At 40.4% G+C, this 23,661-nt stretch overlaps 1 protein-coding gene across 3 annotated transcripts in view; it reads left to right on the forward strand.

Annotated features, from left to right (window-relative positions):
• RNF138 (ring finger protein 138) overlaps window positions 1–23,661 on the forward strand; it is a 39,979-nt gene that overhangs the window by 7,096 nt on the left and 9,222 nt on the right. For 2 of the 3 annotated variants that reach the window (XM_034943467.3, XM_034943468.3), the window contains exons 3-4: window positions 12,853–13,018; window positions 14,851–14,966. The exons of the other annotated variant lie outside the window; for it this stretch is intronic. In XM_034943467.3, the coding sequence (XP_034799358.1) occupies window positions 12,853–13,018; window positions 14,851–14,966 (282 nt within the window). The remainder of the gene's footprint in view (window positions 1–12,852; window positions 13,019–14,850; window positions 14,967–23,661) is intronic. 3 annotated transcript variants of the gene reach the window in all.

Consider the following 23,661-nt stretch of genomic DNA (forward strand, 5'->3'; position numbering starts at 1 on the left):
CAACCTTTGATTTTTTTTTTTTTTTTGAAGTTTTTTTGGGGAATGATCTCGATTATTGACTCGGAAAATAGATAGACTAAGTGCCAGATTTTAAATTATTTAATTTATACTGAAATTGGGAGCATGATGAGTGGGAATATTGTTTTTCCTCTCCCAGTGTTGTTGATTAGCCTTTTGTTGGGAGAATGCGTAACGGAAATTCGTCTAGCATCTGCTAGTTTAAAGTTGAGAGAAATGTAAAGAGACCTTTTTTGGTTATAGGGTAATGCCCTGTTCTGAAGATACGGGCCTTTTCAGGAACATGAAAATTAGTTTTAGTAATTCTTGATTTGTACCTTTTTCCTTCCTACTTCTGCTTTGTTTTGAAATAAGTTCTGTCTAGCACTTTGATCCATTCCAGCCCAAAGTGAGATGAGAATAATTCGTTTTATGTCTGAAGAAACATGCTTGGTTGTACAGAGGAAGGAACAGTAAAATTGGAGATAAAAGACCTGAATATCTCTATTTTATTTTATTTTTAGACAAAATCTCGCTCTGTTGCCCAGACTGGAGTGCAGTGGTGCAGTCTTGGCTCACTGCAACCTCCACCCATTGGGTTCAAGAGATTCTCCTGCCCCAATCTCCCGTGTAGCTGGAACTACAGGCATGCACCACTATACCCGGCTAATTTTTTTGTATTTTTAGTAGAGATAGTGTTGCACCATGTTGGTCAGGCTGGTCTCCAACTCCTGACCCCAAATGATCTGCCCCGCCTCGGCCTCCCAAAGTGCTGGGATTACAGTGGCTGTGAGCCACTGCACCCGGCCATTCTTTGTACCTGTTATCACAGTTTGTAATCATAACATTTTTGGAATCAGATAATTTGACCAATGTCAGTTTCACTGGTTAGGCTGCAAGCTTTATAAAGAAAGCATCCAAGATCTCCTGTTACTTACTTAAGCCTACTAATATATCGTTTCACATATGAGAGTTTTTCCTGCCAGCTAAATTCTGACAAATGGAATTGCTGGGTCAAAGGGTAGATACAAACAAATATTTCTGATACATCACACAAGAATAGTTGCAGCTCTAGTGAAGTGTCTTGTTCATGGAAAGTGCTCAAGGTTTTGATTTGAGAACTGTCAATTATATCTTTTGGTTAAGGGATTTAATACTTTTTAAATTAAGGTAAATTGGCATTCATTGCTTTAGCAAATATTAGGACTGCCTAATAGGTGCTTAGCACTGTTAGGTGCCAGGGATATTGTAAAGAGCAAATAGATAGGATCCCTGCCCTCTTGGAGCTGGGTGTTAGTGATTGAGATATATATATATATATATAAAATCTTTGGTTGTACAGGGGAAGGAACAGTAAAATTGGACATAAAAGACCTGAATACCTCTATTTTATTTTATTATTTTGTATATATATTTGAGACAGGGTCTTTCTCTGTTGCTCTGTTGCCCAGGCTAGAGTGCAGTGGCATGATCATGGCTCACTGCAGCCTTGACCTCCCTGGGCTCAAGTAATCCCCCTTTAGCCTCCCCAGTAGCTGGGACTACAGGCATGTGCCACCACCACACCCAACTAACTTTTTTTTTTTTTTTTTTTTTTTGAGACGGAGTTTCGCTCTTGTTGGCCAGGCTGGAGTGCAATGGCGCGATCTCGGCTCACTGCAACCTCCGTCTCCCGGGTTTAAGCGATTTTCCTGCCTCAGCCTCCCAAGTAGCTGGGATTAAAGGCATGCGCCACCAGTCCCGGCTAATTTTGTATTTTTAATAGAGACGGGGGTTTCACCATGTTGGTCAGGCTGGTCTCGAACTCCCGACCTCAGGTGATCCACCCACCTCGGCCTCCCAAAGTGTTGGGATTACAGGCATGAGCCCCCGCGCCCGGCCTGTATTTTTTGTATAGACTGGGTTTCACCATGTTGGCCGGGCTGGTCTCGAATGCCTGAGCTCAAGCGATCTGCTCGCCTTGGCCTCCCAGAGTGCTGGGATCACAGGCCTGAGCCACTGTGCCTGGCCTGAGATATATTTAAATTAAAATAAACACTCAGAAAAATGGTGTAATTACAAATGTATAGGTTTCGAGAGAGTATAAGAGAGGGACTAGATCTAGTGGGTGAGTATCGATGACCCTTTCTTTAGGAAGTGATATTGTTGCTGATATCTAAGAGAGATATAGGTATTAATTTGTGGAGGGCTGTGCTTGTGCATAGAACATTCTGGGGAGAAGAAACATTCTGGACAAAGGTCCCGAGGTAGGAGGGAACATGCAGGGCTTTGTATTTGAATGACAGAAGCATCTTCTGGGCTTCAACCTCTTATAGGTTTCTTTTTCTTTTTTTTTTTTTTAAAGACAGAGTCTGGTTCTGTTGTCCAGGCTGGAGTGCAGTGGCACACGCAATCTTGGCTCACTGTAACCTACGCCTCCTAGGTTCAAGCCATTCTTCTACCTCAGTCTTCTGAGTAGCTGCGATTACAGGCGTGCACCACCACTCCTGGCTAATTTTTGTGTATATATATATATTTTTAAATTAGAGTCAGGGTTTCACCATGTTGGCCAGATTGGTCTTGAACTCCTGACCTCAAGTGATTTGCCTGCCTCACTCTTATAGGTTTATTAACATTTTATTTTTTTAAGCCTTAGTTTCCTCATCTGTAAAATGAAGGAACTTATTAAGAAAAATTTATTTTTTTTTAAGAATTCAAGATCATGAATGGATAGTTTCTGGGATCCAGCCTAGCACCTAGCACATATTATGTACTCAATAAGTGGTAACTGCTATTTTCATAAATGTCATGTTGCTTTCCCAAAAATTGAGCTAATTTACAAAATGCCATTAGTACTATAAAAGTATATTTGTAATCCATCATCTTTGCCAATTTTGTTTTTTTAAGCATTTTTATGCTATTTTAATACAGTTCATAATGGTGTCTAGAAGTCACATTAAAATGTATTTCTTTAGTTGCTAGCAAGGCTGCATGCATTTTTCCATATTACATTTTTGCTTGTTTGAGACAGGGTCTAACTCTGTTGCCCAGGCTGGAGTGCAGGGGCATAATCACGGCTTACTGCAGCCTCAACCTCCTAGGCTTAAGCGATCCTCCCACCTCAGCCTCCCAAGTAGCTGGGACTACAGGCGTGCACCACCATGCCTGGCTGATTTTTTTTTTTTTTTTTTCTTCAGTAGAGAGGAGGTCTCGCTGTGTTACCCAGAATGGCCTCAAACTCCTGGACTCAAGTGATGCTCTGGCCAGGGCTTCCCAAAGTGCTGGTATTACAGGTGTGAGCCACCACACCTGACCTTTTTTTAGTTTCTTTTTTTTTTTTTTGAGACGGAGTCTTGTTCTGTCACCCAGGCTGGAGTGCAGTGGCGCAATGTCGGCTCACTGCAAGCTCCACCTCCCAGGTTCACACCATTCTCCTGCCTCAGCCTCCTGAGTAGCTGGGACTACAGGCGCCCGCCGCCACGCCCGGCTAATTTTTTGTATTTTTAGTAGAGATGGGGTTTCACCATGTTAGCTGGGATGATCTCAATCTCCTGACCTCGTGATCCGCCTGCCTCAGCCTCCCAAAGTACTGGGATTACAGGCGTGAGCCACCGTGCCCGGCCCTTTTTTTTAGTTTCTTATATGAATGTTTTTAATAATGTCACTAGTCTGTAGTAATGCAATTAATATTTGAAGAGTTTGTATTGTACAGTTTGTCACCTGATTTATCACATGTAATTTTGGAGGTTAATTTGGGATTTTCTTTTTTTTTGAGAAATAGTCTCCTTCCGTTGCCCAGGCTGGAGTACAGTGGCACTATCTCGGCTCACTGAAACCTCCATCTCCCAGGTTCAAGTGATTCTCCTGCCTCAGCCTCCCGAGTAGCTGGGATTACAGGTGCGCAACACCACGCCCAGCTAATTTTTATTTTCAGTAGAGACGGGGTTTCACCATGTTGGCCAGGCTGGTCTTGAACTCCTGACCTTAGGTGATCCACCTGCCTTGGCCTCACAAAGTGTAGGGATTACAGGTGTGAGCCACCATGCCTGGCCAATTTGGGATTTTCTAACAAAATAGTTTTGTGATCTAAATTGATTTTTTGCTTTTCTATATTTTTATGCCTTTAAATATTTGCTTTGTCTTTATAGCCTATATATATATACATGTGTGTATATGTATATTTTTGAATCCAGACCATTGCATTTATTAGTTGTGTGCCAATATTTTTGAAAGTAAATGCTGAATAGAAATTGTTGGCTTTGTTTCTCCTTTTTTAGTAAAAATTCATTCAGCATGTGTTTATTTTTCATTTTTTGGTTAGAGACTAGTTTTAATTTAACTCTGTTGCCCAGGCTGGAGTACAGTGGGGTGGGGTGATCATTGTTCACTGTAGCTTTGAACTCCTGGAGTTAAGGAATCCTACTGCCTCATCCTTGCAAGTAGCTGAGACTACAGGTGCATACCACCATACCTCACTAATTTTTAAAAATTTTTGTAGAGGTGGGGAAATCTCACTATGTTGCCCAGGCTGGTCTTGAACTCCTAGGCTCAAATAATCCTCCTGCCTCAGCCTCCCAGAGTGTTGAGATTATAGGTGCGAGCCACTGTGTCTGGTCTCATTCAGCATTTGATTAAACATTTTTGTGTACCTGATATTCAAGGCACCAAGAAAAAAAAAAGATTTGTCCTTCAAAGAACACAATCAATAAACAGCAATTTTCCACAAAATATTTTTATTATCCCTTTTTATCATTAAAAAATTTTTTTTAGACAAGAGTACATGTTGAGCTTATGAAAACTTCATGGGCCGGGTGTGGTGGCTCACGCCTGTAATCCCAGCACTTTGGGAGGCCGAGGTGGGTGGATCACGAGGTCAGGAGATCGAGATCATCCTGGCTAACATGGTGAAACCCCATCTCTACTAAAAATACAAAAAAAAATTAGCCGGGCGCGGTGGCGGGCACCTGTAGTCCCAGCTACTCGGGAGGCTGAGGCAGGAGAATGGTGTGAACCCTGGAGGCAGAGCTTGCAGTGAGCTGAGATCGCGCCACTGCACTCCAGCCTGGGCGACAGAGCAAGACTCCGTCTCAGAAAAAAAAAAGAAAACTTCATAGCAAATTAGGAATAGGCTAAAAAACTTTTTTTTTTTTTTTTTTTTTTGGAGGCAGAGTCTAGTTCTGTCGCCCATGCCAGAGTGCAGTGGCCTGATCTTGGCTCACTGCAACCTCTGCCTTCTGGGTTCAAGCAATTCTAGTGACTTAGCCTCCCAAATAGTTGGGATTACAGGTATATGCCACCACGCCTGGCGAATTTTTGTATTTTAGTAGAGACAGGGTTTCACCATGTTGGCCAGGTTGGTCTCGAACTCCTGAGGTCAAGTGATCCCCCCACTTCGGCGTCCCAAAGGGCTGAGATTACATGCATGAGCCACCAGACCTGGCCTAAAACTTTAAAGAAAAAATCCTCATTAAGGGTGGCTTCCCTAAAATCTATAGCAAATATACCTAGTTGTAAGCTTTAGGTGCTTTTCTAGTTAGGAACTAGTCAAAGAAGTCTGCATCACCCCTGACATTTAACATTGTATTTCAGGTTTTAGACAATTCAGTGAGAGAAGAAGAAATCAGATACACAGAGATGGAAAAGGAAGAGATAAAATTGTCATAATTTGTCGATTAAAAACAAGAGAAACAATAAGAGTACAGGGAGGTTTGATGCAAGAACAGACAAAAATCAACAACATATCTTTATACCAGCAGTAATCAGATAAAAAAATTAATAGAAGAAAAACGTCACTTACAATAGCAACAAAATTATAATGTTATTTGGACTAAACAATAAAAATATACACAGCTTCTTAAAGAAAATTACAAAACTTTATTGAAAAGTGTAAGAGAACATGACATTTATGGTTAGAAAGATTTAATAAATTTAAGGTATAAATTTTCTCCACACAGTTCTAAACATACAGTTCTGGTGAAGTCCCAACATGATTTTTTGGTAGAACTTGAAAAATGGATTTAAAAATTCTAATAAAGAGCTAATGATTATGAATAACTAAGAAAATATTTGAAAAAGAGGAACATACAGATAGCACAACCCTATCAGATATAATGAGATATTATGAAACAATAGTAATTAAAATGGTATGGTTGGCTTCTTTGATTTTCCTGTGAAAATATTATTAAATTAAAAATATAAAAATACAAAATGAAAATTAAAAAATCATATGCTTTTTTCTTTTTTTGAGACGGAGTCTCCCTCTGTCCCCCAGGCTGGAGTGCAGTGGCACCATCTTGGCTCACTGCAACTTCCGCCTCCTGAGTTTAAGTGATTCTCCTGCCTCAGCCTCCTGAGTAGCTGGGATTACATGCACCTGCCACCATACATGGCTAATTTTTGTATTTTTAGTAGAGACAGGTTTCACCATGTTGGCCAGGCTGGTCTTGAACTCCTGACCTCAATTGATCCACCCACCTCGGCCTCCCAAAGTGCTGGGATTACAGGCATGAGCCACCGCACTGGCCAAATCGTATGGTGTTCATTCAGCAGTAGATAAATGACTAGAATATACTACAGAGTCCAGAAATAGTTCCACACATGTTTTGGAACTTTTTATCTTTGATAGACGTGACATTGCAAATGAATGAGGAAAAGGTGGCTTTGATCAGTAAGATAGTATTTGGGCAATAGCTTTATATGTAGAATCTCTGCTGTGTGCTATACATGATAATATTTCCAGATGGATTGAAAACTTTAATGAGCAAAGCTTAAACTTTAGAAGGAAATGTGGGGGAATATCTCTGATCCTGAAGTGGGGAATTCTTAAGACTGCAAAAGCATAAACCATAATTTTAGGAAAAGGCCATGTCTAAAAGTTAAAAAATTTCCATATCGGAAGACCACAAGCAGCAAGGTTAAAGACAAATGATGGACTGAATGTAGTCTGTTCTACTTGCTGCAACAGATTATATCAGAACAGATAGCTTTCTATGTGACTTTTTTCCCCCTGAAAATTGTTTTGGTCCATCAACAAATGGTAGCTGAAGCAAAGCACATTAAAACATAGCTGAATATAACAAACCATAGAATTAAGCACTATGACACAAGGTGCCCAACATTCATTCTTCTTAGTTCAGTTTGGCTATGAGTTCTCTCTTGGAATACCTATTGCATGTTTCTCCTTTCCCTTGTGCATTTTAAATTTATTTCCATAATTTAACAGCTTCAACCACTTATCCCTCTCTTCTTTTAAGAAAATTTTAGGGTGAAGTGTTTATTAGGAACTTTACATACCTTTTCAGAATCGTTCGTATTTTTATTTGGATTGTTTGGGTTTTGTTAGTAGTAGTCTGGCGACAAGGTTGCACGAGTGGTCTATTCCAACCATTTTTTTCCATAAGCCCTATAAGTTTTAGTGTGCGGGTATGCAGAATGCCAAGGTTTTCAGTGTTTCATATGTTACATTATATCAGAAATGCCTTAAGTGATACAAAATGATTTAATATCCAGAAGATGCAGTTCTAGGTTATAAATCATTTCTCCTCAGAACTTTGAACACATCATTATATTTGTCATTTGTTATTGCTCATGAGTTTGATGCTAATCTGATTCTCTTTCCTTAGTAGGTGATCTATTTTTACTTCCTCTCTGGAAGATACTAGAAGTTGAAAAATTATTTTTTATTTTATTTTATTTATTTATTTATTTATTTGTTTGTTTATTGAGATGGAGTCTCGCTCTGTCACCCAGGCTTGAGTGCAGTTGTGCGATCTCGGTTCATGGCAAGCTCCGCCTCCCGGGTTCACGCCATCCTCCTGCCTCAGCCTCTTGAGTAGCTGGGACTACAGGCGCCCGCCACCATGCCTAGCTAATTTTTTGTATTTTTAGTAGAGACAGGGTTTCACTGTGTTAGAGCCAGGATGATCTTGATTTCCTGACCTCGTGATCCGCCTGCCTGGGCCTCCCAAAGTGCTGGGATTACAGGCGTGAGCCACCGCGCCCGGCTGAAAAATTATTATTTGAAGTTTTTCCAGTAATCTCTCTGGTTGTGACTCTTAAATTTATTGTACAGGTCCTTCACTTGTCTTTATTCTGCTGACATATTTTTTAGCTCTGGAAATTCCCCTCACACTCTCACTTTCTCCTTTTGTTTCTTTGAAAATAATTTTCTCTTTCTGTCTCCTATGGCTATTGGGCCACTGGATTAGGGCTCTTGTGTGTTAACTGTCTCTGGTTAAATTCACTTTCCTTTTTTTTTTGGGGGGGGGACGGAGTCTCGCTCTGTCACCCAGGCTGGAGTGCAGTGGCGCGATCTCGGCTCCCTGCAACCTCTGCCTCCCGGGTTTAAGCAGTTCTCCTGCCTCAGCCTCCCGAGTAGCTGGGACTACAGGTGCACGCTGCCACGCCCGGCTAATTTTTTTTTGTATTTTAGTAGAGACAGCGTTCCACTGTGTTGCCCAGGCTGGTCTCGAACTCCTGAGCTCAGGCAGTCCGCCCTCCTCGGCCTCCCAAAATGCTGGGATTACAGGTGTGAGCCACTGTACCTGGCCCACTTTCCTTTTTTTCTAGTAATTTGTTCTTTTTTAAATTTTAGCAGTTTTTTTTTTTTAAAGGCCAGTTAGAAGATAATCTTAATTTAGTTTTTTGTTTGTTTGTTTGTTTGTTTGTTTTGAGATGGAGTCTCACCCTGTCACCCAGGCTGGAGTGCAATGGCGTGATCTTGGCTCACTGCAACCTCTGCCTCCCAGGTTCAAGTGATTCTCCTACCTCAGCCTCCCAAGTAGCTAGGATTACAGGCGTGTGCCACCATGCCTGGCTAATTTTTTGTATTAGTCAAGACGGGGTTTCACCATGTTGGCCAGGCTAGTCTCGAACTCCTGACCTTGTGATCCACCCGCCTCAGCCTCCCAAAGTGCTGGGATTACAGGTGTGAGCCACTGCGCCGGCCTTATTTAATTGTTTTTATAACAGTTTTAATATAACTACCCTTGTTTAAAGGGTACTTTTTTTTTGGAGACGGATTCTTGCTCTGTCGCCCAGATTGGGGCGCCATCTCGGCTCACTGCAAGCTCCGCCTCCCAGGTACGAGTGATTCTCCTGCCTTAGCCTCCTGAGTAGCTGGGATTATAGGCACCTGCCACCACACCTGGCTGATTTTTGTATTTTTAGTATAGATGGAGTTTTGCCATGTTGGCCAGGCTGGTCTTGATCTCCTGACTTCAGGTGATCCACCCGCCTCGGCTCCTCAAGGTGCTGGGATTACAGGCGTGAGCCACCATGCCTGGCCAAATATTTTTTATTTAACTATAAAATGCATACAGAAACGTGTCCCTATCACAGATATCCAGCTCAGTGAATTTTCCCAAATTGAGTACACCCATATCAAGCAACCATTCAGCACCTATGTCAAGCAACAGATTATTAGCATCCCAGAAACTCCCCTAATGTTCCCTTCTCTAAGGGAACATATCCCACCTCCTTCAGGATACCATTATCCTGACCTTTAACATAGTTTAACTGCTTTTTGTACATTCTAAAAAATAGAATCATGCAGTTTGTACTCTTTTATATCTGGCTTGTTTAGCTCAACATTATATCATTATGTTCATATTGTTGCTTATAGCTGTAACATTTTCATTCTCAATACATCATATTGTAATTTTCATTTTGCGAATATACCATAATTAGTTATGCATTCTTCTGTTGGCGGACATATGTATAGTTCTCAGTTTGGGGCTATTATAAATAGTGTGGCTATGAACTTTCTAGCAAATTTTTTCTGATTATATATGTAATTTTTGTTTTGTTTGGTTTTTAAATGGATGCAGGGTCTCACTCTTGCTCAGGTAGGAGGGTAATGGAGTGATCATAGCTCACTGCAGCCTTGACCCCCTGGGCTCAAGCAATCCTCCTGCCTTAGTCTCTCAAGTAGCTAGGACTACAGGCATGCACCACAGTGCCCAGCTAATTTTTTATTTTTATTTTTAATTTTTTTACAGGAGCAAAGTCTCACTATGTTGTCCAGGCTGGCCTCAAGTAATCCTCCCGCCTTGGCCTCCCAAAGTGCTGGGATTATAGGCATAAGCCACTACCCATGGTTTTATGTATATAGGTTTGATGGGTATATACTTCAGAGTGGAATTTATGGGCTCTAATGGATATTGCCACCCAGTTTTCCAAATGGTTGTAAAAGTTTATACTCCCATAGCCTCCAATGTGAGTTTAGGTTGGTTCATATTCTCCCTAACACTTGGTATTTCCCACCGTTTTCATTTTTGTCTTTTTCTTTCTTTTTTTTTTTTTAAACAAGGTCTCACTCTGTTGCTCAGGCTGAAGTGCAGTGGCACGATCTCAGCTCACTGCAACCTCTGCCTCACAGGCTCAAGTGATCCTCTCACCTCAGCCTCCTGAGTAGCTGGGACTACAGGCATGTACCACCATGCCAGGCTAGTAGAGATGGGGTTTCACCATGTCGCCCAGGCTGGTCTTGTGAGCTTAAGCCATTTGCCCCGCTCAGCCTCTCAAAGTGCAGGATTACAGGTGTGAGCCACTGTGCCTGGCCATTGTTTTATTATTACTATTTTTTTAGAGACAGGGTCATGCTGTGTTACCCAGGCAGGCCTTGAACTCATTGGCTCAAGAGACCCTCCCACCTCAGCCTCCCAAGTGGCTAAGACTACAGGTACATGCTGCTGTGCCCAGATTTGGTTACTTTTACTATTTTTAAAACTAGTTTTGCTGGGCACCATGGCTCACGCCTGTAATCCCAACACTTTGGGAGGCTGAGATGGCTGGATCACTTGAACTCAGGAGTTCAAGACTAGCCTGAGCAACTGGCAAAATCCCATCTCTACAAAAAGTACAAAAATTAGCCGTCGCAGTGGTGCATGCCTGTAGTCCCACCTACTGGGTAGGCTGAGGCAGGAAAATTACTTGAGCCCTGGAGGCAGAGGTTGCAGTGAGCCAAGATCGCACCAGTGTACTCCAGCCTGGGCGACAGAGCGAGGCTCTGTCTCAAAAAAATAAAATAAATAAAACTAGTTTTTAGTTTGGCAAGTGAAAACTGGCATCTTGTTTACTTTGCGTTATTTTGGTTTCTGGCTATGGTAAATATTTTTAATTGTTATTGTTTTTTGAGAGACAGTATTGCTCTGTTACCCAGGCTGGAATGCAGTGGCACCTTCATAGCTCACTACAGCTTCAACCTCCTGGGCTCAAGTGATCCTTCGCCTCAGCCTCCTGAGTAGCTGGGACTGGACGTGCATGCTACTATACCCAGCTAATTTTTTTTATTTTTAATTTTTGTAGAGACAGGGTCTTGCTCTGTTGCCCAGGCTGGTCTTCAACTCCTTGCCTCAAGCTATCCTCCTGCCTTGACCTCCCAAAGCACTGGGATTATAGGCATGAGCCACTACGCCCTGCCTAATGTTTTAGTTTATGGTGTTAATTGGTAATGACTTCTAGTGCTGCTTTAATGATATTAGCTACTATTTATTGAGCACTTTCCTGACCATGACAAATAGTGTGTTAAGCATTTTATACTTGTTATCTATTTTAATCCTCTGAACAGCCGAATCAGTTGTAGATACTTTTATTATTTCATGAGTGAGGAAACTGATATTAGAGGGGAAAACTGACTTGTTTAAAAGTGCTGCATAGTTAGGAAACTCAGGTTATGTGATCTGTTACTGCACCATTTCTTCTCAACTTTCGTTAGTATAGAGGAGGAATATTCATATATATTTATAGGAGATTGGATTAAATGTATATGTATTCTAGATCCCAGATATATATGTCTGTAATTTAACTGGTTCTCTTGAAAGCAAAATGATCAAATAAGGTATTTGGTGGGGCTAGAGAAGATAAAAAGATTTTAGTTTGATTCTAATTAGAAAGTTGGTTATAAATGTTTAATCTTTTTTTTTTTTTTTGAGACGGAGTCTCGCTCTGTCGCCCAGGCTGGAGTGCAGTGGTGCAATCTCGGCTCACTGCAACCTCCGTCTCCTGGGTTCATGCCATTCTCCTGCCTCAGCCTCCCGAGTAGCTGGAACTACAGGCGCCTGTCACCACGCCCGGCTAATTTTTTATATTTTTAGTAGAGACGAGATTTCACCGTGGTAGCCAGAATGGTCTTGATCTCCTGACCACGTGATCCGCCTGCCTCAGCGTCCCAAAGTGCTGGGATTACAGGCGTGAGCCACCGTGCCCGGCAACGCCGGAAGTATTCTTAAGTATTTCTCAAATTATGTTCCATTGCATACTGTTTGGGAAATTTCCCTATTTCCGGACCAAATAACCAAATATCTGTTAACACGCAGATAACTTTGGGTAACACCTAACTTTGGGTAAAACCTATTAACTTTATCCTAGAACTTCCCAAACCAATTTGTGTGCTCTTTTGTAGTAGACCTGTTTATGTCTTGTGGAACAACATGTGGATATACATCAGTTTGAGACAAAAGCTTATGTTATTCATCCTTTTATTTTGTAAGGGGAGGAAATGGAGATCCAGTGTGCGTTAATTTGTTGGCCTAAGATTACACAGCTACTAAATGGCAGAGCCAGGATCCAGTTTTTCCTTTGTACCATGCTTCCTCTAGTAGTAGTATTAATATGTAGCATTAATATTCATCATATATTAAGAAGTTGTAAAGCAGACTTGAGTGTAATTGTTCAAATATTCCCATCTAGTCCAGTTATCAGTCTTACTCTCTGATAAATACATATACAGTTACTAAACTTCTGAGATTTATGTACATATGAGTAGCCTAACTTATTTAATATGAATACATATTTATAATCACTTGTTTGTATTTAATTATAGAGATGAAGCGAGTAATTTTTTTTGTAATTAATGTGTCACAATGTTTGGTTTAGTTTCTGTAGAAAATGTTTCCTGACTGCAATGAGGGAAAGCGGAGCACATTGTCCCCTATGTCGTGGAAATGTGACTAGAAGAGAGAGAGCATGTCCTGAACGGGCCTTAGACCTTGAAAATATAATGAGGAAGTTTTCTGGTAGCTGCAGATGCTGTGCAAAACAGGTAGAGTAAATGTGACATCTCTCTTCTTTGGAAGCCAAGTTTCTACTCTGAAATTCTTATTTGAATTTTCTTGGTTGGTGTTTTTTTTTTTTTTTTTTTTTTTTTGAAAAGATGAAAGGTATTTAGACTGGGAATTGGATAGAAAAGGCCAAAAAAAGCTGTGGTCATAGATCTTACTAGATTATAAACTTACTGAGAAATGAGACTGAAAAAAAAATCACTGAATTTCATAATACTTAGCATGGCATTTTTCTAAAAGTAATTTCTCATTGATTACTTACTAAAGTAACTAAATTAGCAAGCTGGCATTTAGCTCATTTAAACCCCATTCTGGTACAAATTCACCCCTTAAGTTTTTCTCATGGTAGCATCATTATTGCAGCTTTGCACATAGAAATGTTACTAGTTTGGGCACATGGATTTATGTAGTTAAGGAACTCTCTAGCTCCTCACTTTACTTATGTATTTATGTATGTATTTAAGAAATCACAAGGGCCGGGCATGGTGGCTCATGCCTGTAATCCCAGCACTTATGGGAGGCCAAGGTGGGTGGATGACCTGAGGTCAGGAGTTCGAGACCAGCCTGACCAACATGGTGAAACCCCGTCTCTACTAAAAGTAAAAAATCAGCCAGGTGTGGTGGTGCATGCCTATAATCCCAGCTACTTGGGAGGCTGAGGCAGAATTGTTTGAACCTGGGCGGCAGAGGTTGCGGTGAGCTCAGATTGCGCCATTGCACTCCAAACTGGGCAACAAGAGCGAAACGCTGTCTAAAAAAAAAGAAGAAAGAAATCACAAAATATTTGGTTAATTTTAAGGAACATGTAGGAAAATCAGGTGTTAACAAATAACCAGCATTAATTCTCTAATCTGGATTTTATTCTATCATTTGGAGAAGGAATAAAATAGAGAGGGGTGGTTAGGCTTTGAGTATATCCATGTGTCTATAGATTTATCACCGACATTTTTTCTAATAGCTAATGAATTCAGTGAGCAAAGCTGGTTGCTATTTCATGCATTCACACAAGTCAGATCTGCTTTTACATCTTTTTGAAGGAAGTGTTTAACTGACAAGGCAATGACGTGAAGCTGGAAAACACACTCGAGAGATTCTGGCTATTCCTCTCAGTGAGAAACTGAAAAATGTTCCAAGTATTCCTGGCAACTTAATTTTTTTTGAGACAGGGCCTCACTTTGTCACCCAGGCTGGAGTACAGTGGCACAATCTCGGCTCACTGCAGCTTTGACTTCCCAGGCTCTAAGCAATCTTCCTGCCTCAGCCCCACAGGTAGCTGAGATTACACCTGGCTAATTTTTGTATTTTTTGTATAAACGGGATTTTGCCATATTGCTCAGGCTGGTCTTGAACCCCTGAACTCAAGCAGTCCACCCATCCCAGCCTCCCAAAAGGCTGGGATTACAAGCGCGAGCCACTGCACCCAGCCAGGAACTTAATTTTTTTAAAGTGCTTTCTAACTCTGCCAGGCTGCAGAAGTTAAATAATAAGACATGCCCAATAGCATCTGGCATCCTCTTAGTGCTTTTAATTTTTTTGTCTACTGCTGGTAGTGTCTTTTCAAGTGTGAAGTTATTTGCTGTTTTTTGCAGTGAATTTATGGACAGATGGACTCTTCTCCATCTCTACATTTAATGAACAGAAATGTATTATCTATTCTTAACTCCTACTTAAGGATGAAATCATTTACTTTAAAAAAATACAACTCATGTTTAAATGGAGTATTTAGTTACTTTTATTTTTTTCCTCTTTTTACACTATTTCAAATCTTACGACTTCTATTTTAAATTAAAAGTCACATTTTAATAATTTACAGATTAAATTCTATCGCATGAGACATCATTACAAATCTTGTAAGAAGTATCAGGATGAATATGGTGTTTCTTCTATCATTCCAAACTTTCAGATCTCTCAAGATTCAGTAGGGAACAGGTAAGCAATACTTATTCCTAAATACAGAATTTTCATAATTGAAATGGAAATTGTTTTGGGAACTATATGATAAGGTATTTGGGGGGATGTGTGTGTGTGTATGTGCACATGTGTTTTTAAAGTGAATTGCCAAGTATCAGAACTACAGCATTTGCCTTAAAATCTGTTTGGCACACGTAAGCTCTCATCTGGGAGATGACTTCATGAACTTCAGCTTATGTTATTTAAAATCATTCTAAGAATTTTCATTTTTTTGAGTAAAAAATAAGTTGGAGATTTTTCTCTTACTGATTTTGCAACTGAAATGATTTGAAAAACTATAGAAAATTCTTTTCAGTAATGTATTTGCAAACTACAACCTGTTTTTTCTTTGCTATCTAAGGGATAGACTTAGAGTTTGAAATTTTTATTCTAAAATGTCATGTAAAAATGAAACCAGGTGCAGTGCAGTTCTATTTGAGTCTCATTTCTTTTAAACAACTAGATTTGGATTGATTTGTATCTTATCTCAGATTCATGTACATTAAACATTTTTATGAAATGTATTTTACACAGAAAAATGGCCAAAATGCACTTGTGGTTTAAAAAAATAATGATTAACATCCAGTTACCTATTAACCCAGGTCAAGAAAGAACATTTTTCAGAACTTTAGGATCTCTATGTGAGCTCCTGCCCATTTGAACCGTACACTCCTAGATGCAACCACTGTTCTCTTATTTGGATTATTCATTCCTTTGATTTTCTTTATGTATCATCACCCATGCATGTATCCCTAAACAATGCATTGTTAATTTTGAAAACTTCAGTAGTAAGCACATACGTAACTGTAAGGAAAGACAATATTGTCACTATTATAGAAAGGTTCCCAGGAGACAGTATATTAAGCAGTCTCTAATATTTTATTTTAGTAGCCTTTCATTTTACATATTGCTAATTTTTAGTAACTTAACCGCCCTTAAGCACTTCATGTTGATCATACTACATTAGGCGTCTTCCCTACTCAGTTGAAATTTCTGGTAAAAATCTTTTAGTGATTGTCTGGTAAAGATCTGCAGTAATTTTCTGATTGCCTAGTCTGAAAAAACTTCAGGTTCTCATTTTACTTGACTTGTTAGTGTCAAGGAAATTTGTTTGAAAGTTGTTGCTCTTATAGTTTTTTTTTAGTCCTTCTGGGTTTCTTCATTTCTATGTTTTTCTTATTGTTGTACTTCTACTTTATTGTAATTTCCTATCTGCTTTTTTACCCAATAGATTGTTCTTAAGTGAGGGGATGGTGTTTGTCTTGTTGAGCATATCTCCAGCTTTTAGTAAAGTTCTTAGTATACATGATTGCAATCACACTTTTAATGACCAACTTTTCTTATCAGGAAACAGGCCTTCCTCCCCCTTATTTCTTAGATCCACTTGGTCATAGACACTTGATTCCTAATAGCAATATTCCTCATCTGTACTTTTATTTTATCTTGTCACTTCCCTAGCTCAGGCCCTCATCATCTCTCACTCGAACTATGATAATAGCCTTTTTAGCTGGTAGTTATCCTCTAATCTGTTTTACATTCTATCGCCAAAGTAATATTAATGAAGTATAAAAGACAAAATTCTGGCTGGGCGCGGTGGCTCACACCTGTAATCCCAGCATTTTGGGAGGCCAAGGTGGGCAGATCACTTGAGGTCAGGAGTTCAAGACCAGCCTGGCCATCATGGTGAAACCTTGTCTCTACTAAAAATACAAAAATTAGCTGGACGTGGTGGCGCGTGCCTATAGTCCCAGCTACTTGGGAGGCTTAGGCAGGAGAATCACTTGACCCTAGGAAACGGAGGTTGCAGTGAGCCGAGAGCACATCACTGCACTCTAGCCTGGGCGACAGAGTCAGACTCCGTCTAAAACACACACGCACGCACGCACGCACGCACGCACGCACGCACACACACACTTCCTTATTCCAAAGCCCTTTCTGATCTGGCCCTTTCCTCTCTTTTTATAGCCTCTTTCTTGGTTATCCATCGTTGCATCACATGCCTTAGCCATGTTGATTTATTTGTTCCCTCTCTTTGCCATTCTTGAAAAACAGTATGACTGTGGTTAAAAATGTAGGCTTGGAGCCGGAATGCTGGGTTCAAATTTCAGATGTCACTTACTAATTGTATTACATTGTCAAGAAACTGCCTCAGTTGTCTCATGTGTTTAAGGAAAGGTATGAGAGGCGATGATGATGATAGGTCCTCATTGAGTTGAAGTTAATAAATAAGTTAATACAGGTAAAGAAACTTGAATAGTACTTTGCTTGGAAAATGTTAGTTCTTCCTCATCATCCTCATTATCACTCCCTCACCTCCACACTTTTACCAGTAATATCCCAACCTGCATTTTGCCAGCTGATTGACTTTTTTCTTCTCCTTGAAGACTTAGACCAAGTGTTAGCTACTCAGTAAAATCCTTCCTGAGCTCTAGAATTTCTTCTTGGTAGAACTGTTCTTTATGCTATTAGATCTCTAAACTTTATTGTATTTATTTATTTATTTCAGCCTGTCTCCTCACCTAGAATGAGCTTTTAAGTCTTATTTATTTCTATATCCTTTGCAGAGTTCTGATTGCAATGGAAGAATTGAGTTTGTATATGGATTTTTAGTCAGTAAGAAACTTGGCAAAGGAAGGAAAAGCTTTTTTTTTTTTTTTTTTAATTTTTAAATTTATTTTGTTTGTTCTGTTTTGTTTTTAGACAGGGTCTTGCTCTGTCATCCAGCCTGGAGTGCAATGGCGTGAACATGGCTCACTGTAGCCTTGACCTCCTGGGCTCAAGCAATCCTTCTGCCTCAGCCTCCCATGTAGCTAGGACCATGGGCGCATGCCACCACATCCATCTAATTTTTTGGTTTTTTGGGGTGGGGGGGTGGTTTTTGGTGTTAAACACATTGAGATGGGGTCCTCAATTTGTTGTCCATGCTGGTCTCGAACTCCTGACCTCCGGTGATCCACCCGCCTTGGCCTTCCAAAGTGCTGGGATCACAGGTGTGAGCCACCACGCCTGGCCAGAAATGTTTATTTTTATTTTTAATTAATTTATTTGTAGACAGAGTTTTGCTCGTCGCCCAGGCTGGAGTGCAGTGGTGCGATCTCAGCTCACTGCAACATCGACCTCCCAGGTTCAAGTGATTCTCCTGCCTAAGCCTCCTGAGTAGCTAGGATTACAGGTGCCCACCACCACGCCCAACTAATTTTTGTATTTTTTGTAGAGATGGGGTTTCACCATATTGGACAGGATGGTCTCGAACTCCTGACCTCAGGTGATCCGCCTGCCTCGGCCTCCCAAAGTGTTGGGATTACAGGCATGAACCACCCGCGCCCAGCCAGAAATTTTTTTTTTTTTTTTAATGGTAGGAAAAATATGATCTGTGGTATATTCACGGTCTGAGCAGGAAACAGTGGGCTCTAATTATGCGATTTGAGGAGAATTTAGTAAAGAGACTATTTTCAAAGAGTAGTATGTTAGGTACACTATATAAGTAGGGTATAGGAAGCCACAAGGAATAATGGTGTGCTCTGGGTCTACTGAAAGCAGGAGAGAGGAGGAAATAGATACCAGAACCTGAAGAAGAGAGCTGAATAGAGCATGGCTATGGAAATTCTTAAAGTGGCATTTGCATGCAACTGAGTAGAAAAAAAAATTGCAAAATAAATCCATAGATCATTTCACTAATTCATACTGTTTGTTATACGTTCTTAAGTGCTGGACACACTCCACGTTATGAATATACAGGAATTGGTAAAACAGACATTATTTTTTCCACGTATCTAACTGTAAGCTATAACTTCCAGTTGAGCCATCTAAAATAATCTGTGTCGGCCGGGCGCGGTGGCTCACGCCTGTAATCCCAGCACTTTGGGAGGCCGAGGCGGGCGGATCACGAGGTCAGGAGATCGAGACCATCCTGGCTAACACGGTGAAACCCTGTCTCTACTAAAAATACAAAAAATTAGCCGGGCGTGGTAGCGGGCGCCTGTAGTCCCAGCTACTCGGGAGGCTGAGGCAGGAGAATGGCGTGAACCCGGGAGGCGGAGCTTGCAGTGAGCCGAGATCGCGCCACTGCACTCCAGCCTGGGCGACAGAGCGAGATTCCTTCTCAAAAAAAAAAAAAAAAATAATCTGTGTCACTTTCATTCATATCATTCAGAGTAGTACTGTTTACTGTAAATTAGTAAATGTTGGAGGATGTTTTAGCAAAATTATTGCATTGGTGTGGGGTAGTTTCTCATAATAATTAGATAGCAGTGCTAATTTTACTAAGGCCATTCCTATTTTATAACAACATTCTGCTGCTAACATAAGATTATATATTTTTGTTTTCTTTAGCCACAGGAAGTGGGGAGGAGGAGGGAAGATGAATGTAATCATTAAGATACAGAAGACATTTCAATTTTATCTTCCTTGGAAATCATTTGGTCTGTTTTCAGGCTGTTCCTACTAATCTTGACTCTGTAAACGTTAGTAACTGGTTGTCAGTAGGCTCATACAGTTTATTTCAAATACAGCTCTTCACAAAAACTAAAAAAAAATTACCAGCAGTCTTTTATTTTTCCTAATAAATTTCTCTCCAGATTGTTCAATATTTTAAGTGGCTAAATAGCTATGAAGAAATCTGGCATAGTATTAAAATGTTCTTTTTCTTGTTTATAGGCATTCTTCATATATTCTGGATAGTAATCCTTTGTTATGGCTGGGCGCAGTGGCTCACGCCTGTAGTCCCAGCTTTGGGAGGCCAAGGTGGGCAGATCACCTGAAGTCAGGAGTTCAAGACCAGCCTGGCCAACATGGTGAAACCCCATCTCTACTAAAAATACAAAAATTAGCCAGGCATGGTGGCACACACCTGTAGTCCCAGCTACTCAGGAGGCTGAGGCAGGAGAATTTCTTGAACCCAGGAGGCAGAGGTTGCAGTGATCCGAGATCTGGCCACTGCATTCCAGCCTGGGAGACAGAGCAAGACTCTTTCTCAAAAAATAATAATAATGCTGGGCGCAGTGGCTCACGCCTGTAATCCCAGCACTTTGGGAGGCTGAGGTGGGTGGATCACTAGGTCAGAAGTTCGAGACCAGCCTGGCCAACATGGTGAAACCTTGTCTCTCCCAAAAATAGAAAAATTAGCTGGGCGTGGTGGCGCGCGCCTGTAATCCCAGCTACTCAGGAGGCTGAGGCAGGAGAATTCCTTGAACCTGGGAGGCCGAGGTTGCAGTGAGTCGGGATCGTGCCACTAACACTCCAGCCTGGGCGACAGAGCGAGACTCTGTCTCGAAAAAAAGAAAATAATAATAATAATAATAATAATAATCCTTCATTACATGCATTGCAGATATTTTTGTTTAGTCTTTGGCTGGTTTTGTATGGTGTCTTTTGACATAGAAAAGTATTTACATGTATATGCATATTCTTTAATTTTCTTTTTATATCGTGCCTGAGAAATTTTTTTCTACATGAAGGTTATAAAAGATATTTTCTTCTTAAACTTTAAAAGCTGAGCTTTTCACATTTATTTGGGATGTATAATGTGAGGTAGGAAAAATTTTCCCCATGTGATAAACCATTTGGTAACATTCATTGAGGAGTCAGTTCTTTGTCTACTGATTTATAATGCCACTTCTGTTCTACACATCTCTGCATCCTGATTTTTTCTGGGGGGGGGGCGCAGTAGGAGGTGATCCATTGTTCATTCCTCTAGAAATATGACCTCTCTCATTTTACTATTTATTTTATTGAGGCAGGGTCTCGCTATGTTTCCCAGGCCTGTCTCAAACTCTGGGGATCAAACAGTCCTCCCGCCTTGGCCTCCTAAAGTGTTGGGATCACAGGCATGAGCCTCTGTGGTGCCTGGCCTCTTTCTCATTTTATTTTATTTTATTTATTATTTTTATTTTTTTGAGACAGAGTCTAACTCTGTCTCTCAGGCTGGAGTGCAATGGCGTGATCTCAGCTCACTACAACCTCTGCCTCTGGGTTCAAGTGATTCTTCTGCCTCAGACTCCCGAGTAGCTGGGACTACAGGCATGTGCCACCACGCCTGGCTAATTTTTGTATTTTTGGTAGAGACAGAGTTTCGCCATGTTGGCCAAGCTGGTCTCGGCCTCCTGGCCTCAGGTGATCCGCCTGCCTTGGCCTCCCAAAGTGCTGGGATTACAGGAGTGAGCCACTGCCCCCAGCCTCTTTCTCATTTAAAAAGAAATGGATTAAAAGTTCATTTAGAACATGAGTAAATGTTTTATATCTTTTTCTAGTAAAACCTTATAGTTTTTGTTGCTATAAAAATGAGCCCCTTTTTTTTTCCTGTTTGATAATCTAATTAGTTATTACTAGAGAGTAAATTGATTTTTATGTTAATCTTGTTTTCAGCAGCTTTGATGATTTGTTAGTTGTAATAGTTCTAATCTGGCAGTTCTTATAATCTACCTGTTGATTCTTTTAGATTTGTTATATAGAAAATCATTATGTTCTCCCATAGTTTTGTCTGCTTCTTTTAAACCTAATGTTCTATATAATACTTGATTTATTGCATTGAATAGGTTTTCTATTGTGTTAAATAGCAGGCACCTTTTCTTGTTCCTGATTTTAGTGGGAATACACCTATAATATTACAAATAAGTATAATATTTACTATAGTTTTTTACCGTAGATCTTTTAGTTTTACAGTTTATCTGCCCCATGTCAGTATTACCCTGAATTTAAGGTTTCCCCATTAATAGTTTTACTCAAATCAGAATCATGTATGAAATTAAAAACATATATACATCTGGCTAGAGTTCCAGATATTCTGATACCTGGAGTCTAGGCATTTGTATTTTTAAAAAGCATTGTGCTTACTATTTAACATTGGATAGAGATCCTATTGAATGCAGTAAACCAAGTGTGATATAGAACATTAAATTAAAAAGCAAGACATAACTATGGGAAAATAATTTTTTGTTTTTGTTTTATTATGGAGATTGAATTTTATTGGTGTTTCTGTATCTGATAAAATCATAAGTTTTAAAAAAAATAATAATTTGCTGTCAGTAATTGATTTTCTATTGTTGAACCTATTCTGAGCTAAATGAGCAGGCATGATACAACAGACTAGGCGTGATACAAGGATGACTAGGAAGAACTAGAATGATGATGATGACAGTAATAATGGAAAATTGAGAGTTATAATGGTAGACAGAAGGGAGAACGTGTTTGAAAAGGGCATTAACTTTGATATTAAATGCTTTAAATCAGAAGTTTTGTGATTGCATTACCCTATCAGTGAAAGAATTGAGTATGTACCCCCAGTGTTTGTGTTTATTTAAAACTGCATAGTACTGGCTGGGTGCGGTGGCTCATGTCTGTAGTCCCTGTACTTTGGGAGGCCATGGTGGGTGGATCACTTGAGGTCAGGACCAGCTGGGCCAACATGGTGAAACCCTGTCTCTACTAAAAATACAAAAATTAGCCAGGCATGGTGGCATGGCCGATAGACCCAGCTACTCGGGAGGCTGAGGCACGAGAATCACTTGAACCCAGGAGGAGGAGTTTGCAATTAGCCGCGATCGCGCCGCTGCACTCCAGCCTGGGAGACAAGAGCGAGACTGTCTCAAAAAAAAAAAAAAAAAAAGCAGATCCAAATGGAAGATGTATGCCATAGGATAAAATAAAAATTTTTTCAATCCTGGCCAGGTGTGGTGGCTCACGCTTATAATCCCAGCACTTTGGGAGGCCAAGGCGGGCAGATCACCTGAGGTTGGGAGTTTGAGACCAGCCTGACCAACATGGAGAAACTCCATCTCTACTAAAAATACAAAACGAGCCGGGTGTGGTGGTACATGCCGGTAATCCTAGCTTCTCAGGAGGCTGAGGCAGGAGAATCGCTTGAACCTGGGAGGCGGAGGTTGTGGTGAGCCGCAGTCACGCCACTGCATTCCAGCCGGGGCAATAAGAGCGAAACTCCATCTCAAAAAAAAAAAAAAAGTTTTAATCCTATTTTCTAAATATAAAAAGGACTGTTGCTGAAATTTTCATCCTCCCCAATGATATTATAGTTCTATAAACCTATTAGAAGTTGTTAACAGTATTTTTAAAGGGCACATTCAAAACCCAGTGATTATATTAATTTGGAAGATTTTTTAAGCTGGTTAGAAACATCTACCAATTTTAAATGTATAGATATGAGTTGTTTTTCTTTAATTGGTGACACATGCTGTTTTTGGTAACAAAATCATGTAACACTCCCTTAATAAGTGCACTCTCCATAATTTGACTTTATTTTAAAGAGCAGGTTTTTAGTTCCAGAAAGGTACAAATAGTAGTTTAATAGTCTTCTATTTAGGTTATGTCCTTTTTTTTCAGACTGAGTTTCGCTCTTGTTGCCCAGGCTGGAGTGCAGTGGCATGATCTTAGCTCACTGCAACCTCCGCCTTCCGGTTTCAAGTGATTCTCATGCCTCAGCCTCCCGAGTAGTTGGGATTACAGGCGCCCGTCACCACACCCGGCTAATTTTTGTATTTTTAGTAGAGACGGGGTTTCACCATGTTGGCTAGGCTGATCTTGAACTCCTGACCTTGTGATTCGCCCGCCTCAGCCTCCCAAAGTGCTGGGATTACAGGTGTGAGCCACTGTGCCCGGCCTGGGTTATGTATTTTAACAGTGAAGTCTGCTTGCTCGCTTGGGCTATGTGTGGAGAGATAAC

Source organism: Pan paniscus, chromosome 17 (assembly GCF_029289425.2).
Source record: "Pan paniscus chromosome 17, NHGRI_mPanPan1-v2.0_pri, whole genome shotgun sequence".
In the NCBI taxonomy this organism is placed as follows: domain Eukaryota; kingdom Metazoa; phylum Chordata; class Mammalia; order Primates; family Hominidae; genus Pan; species Pan paniscus.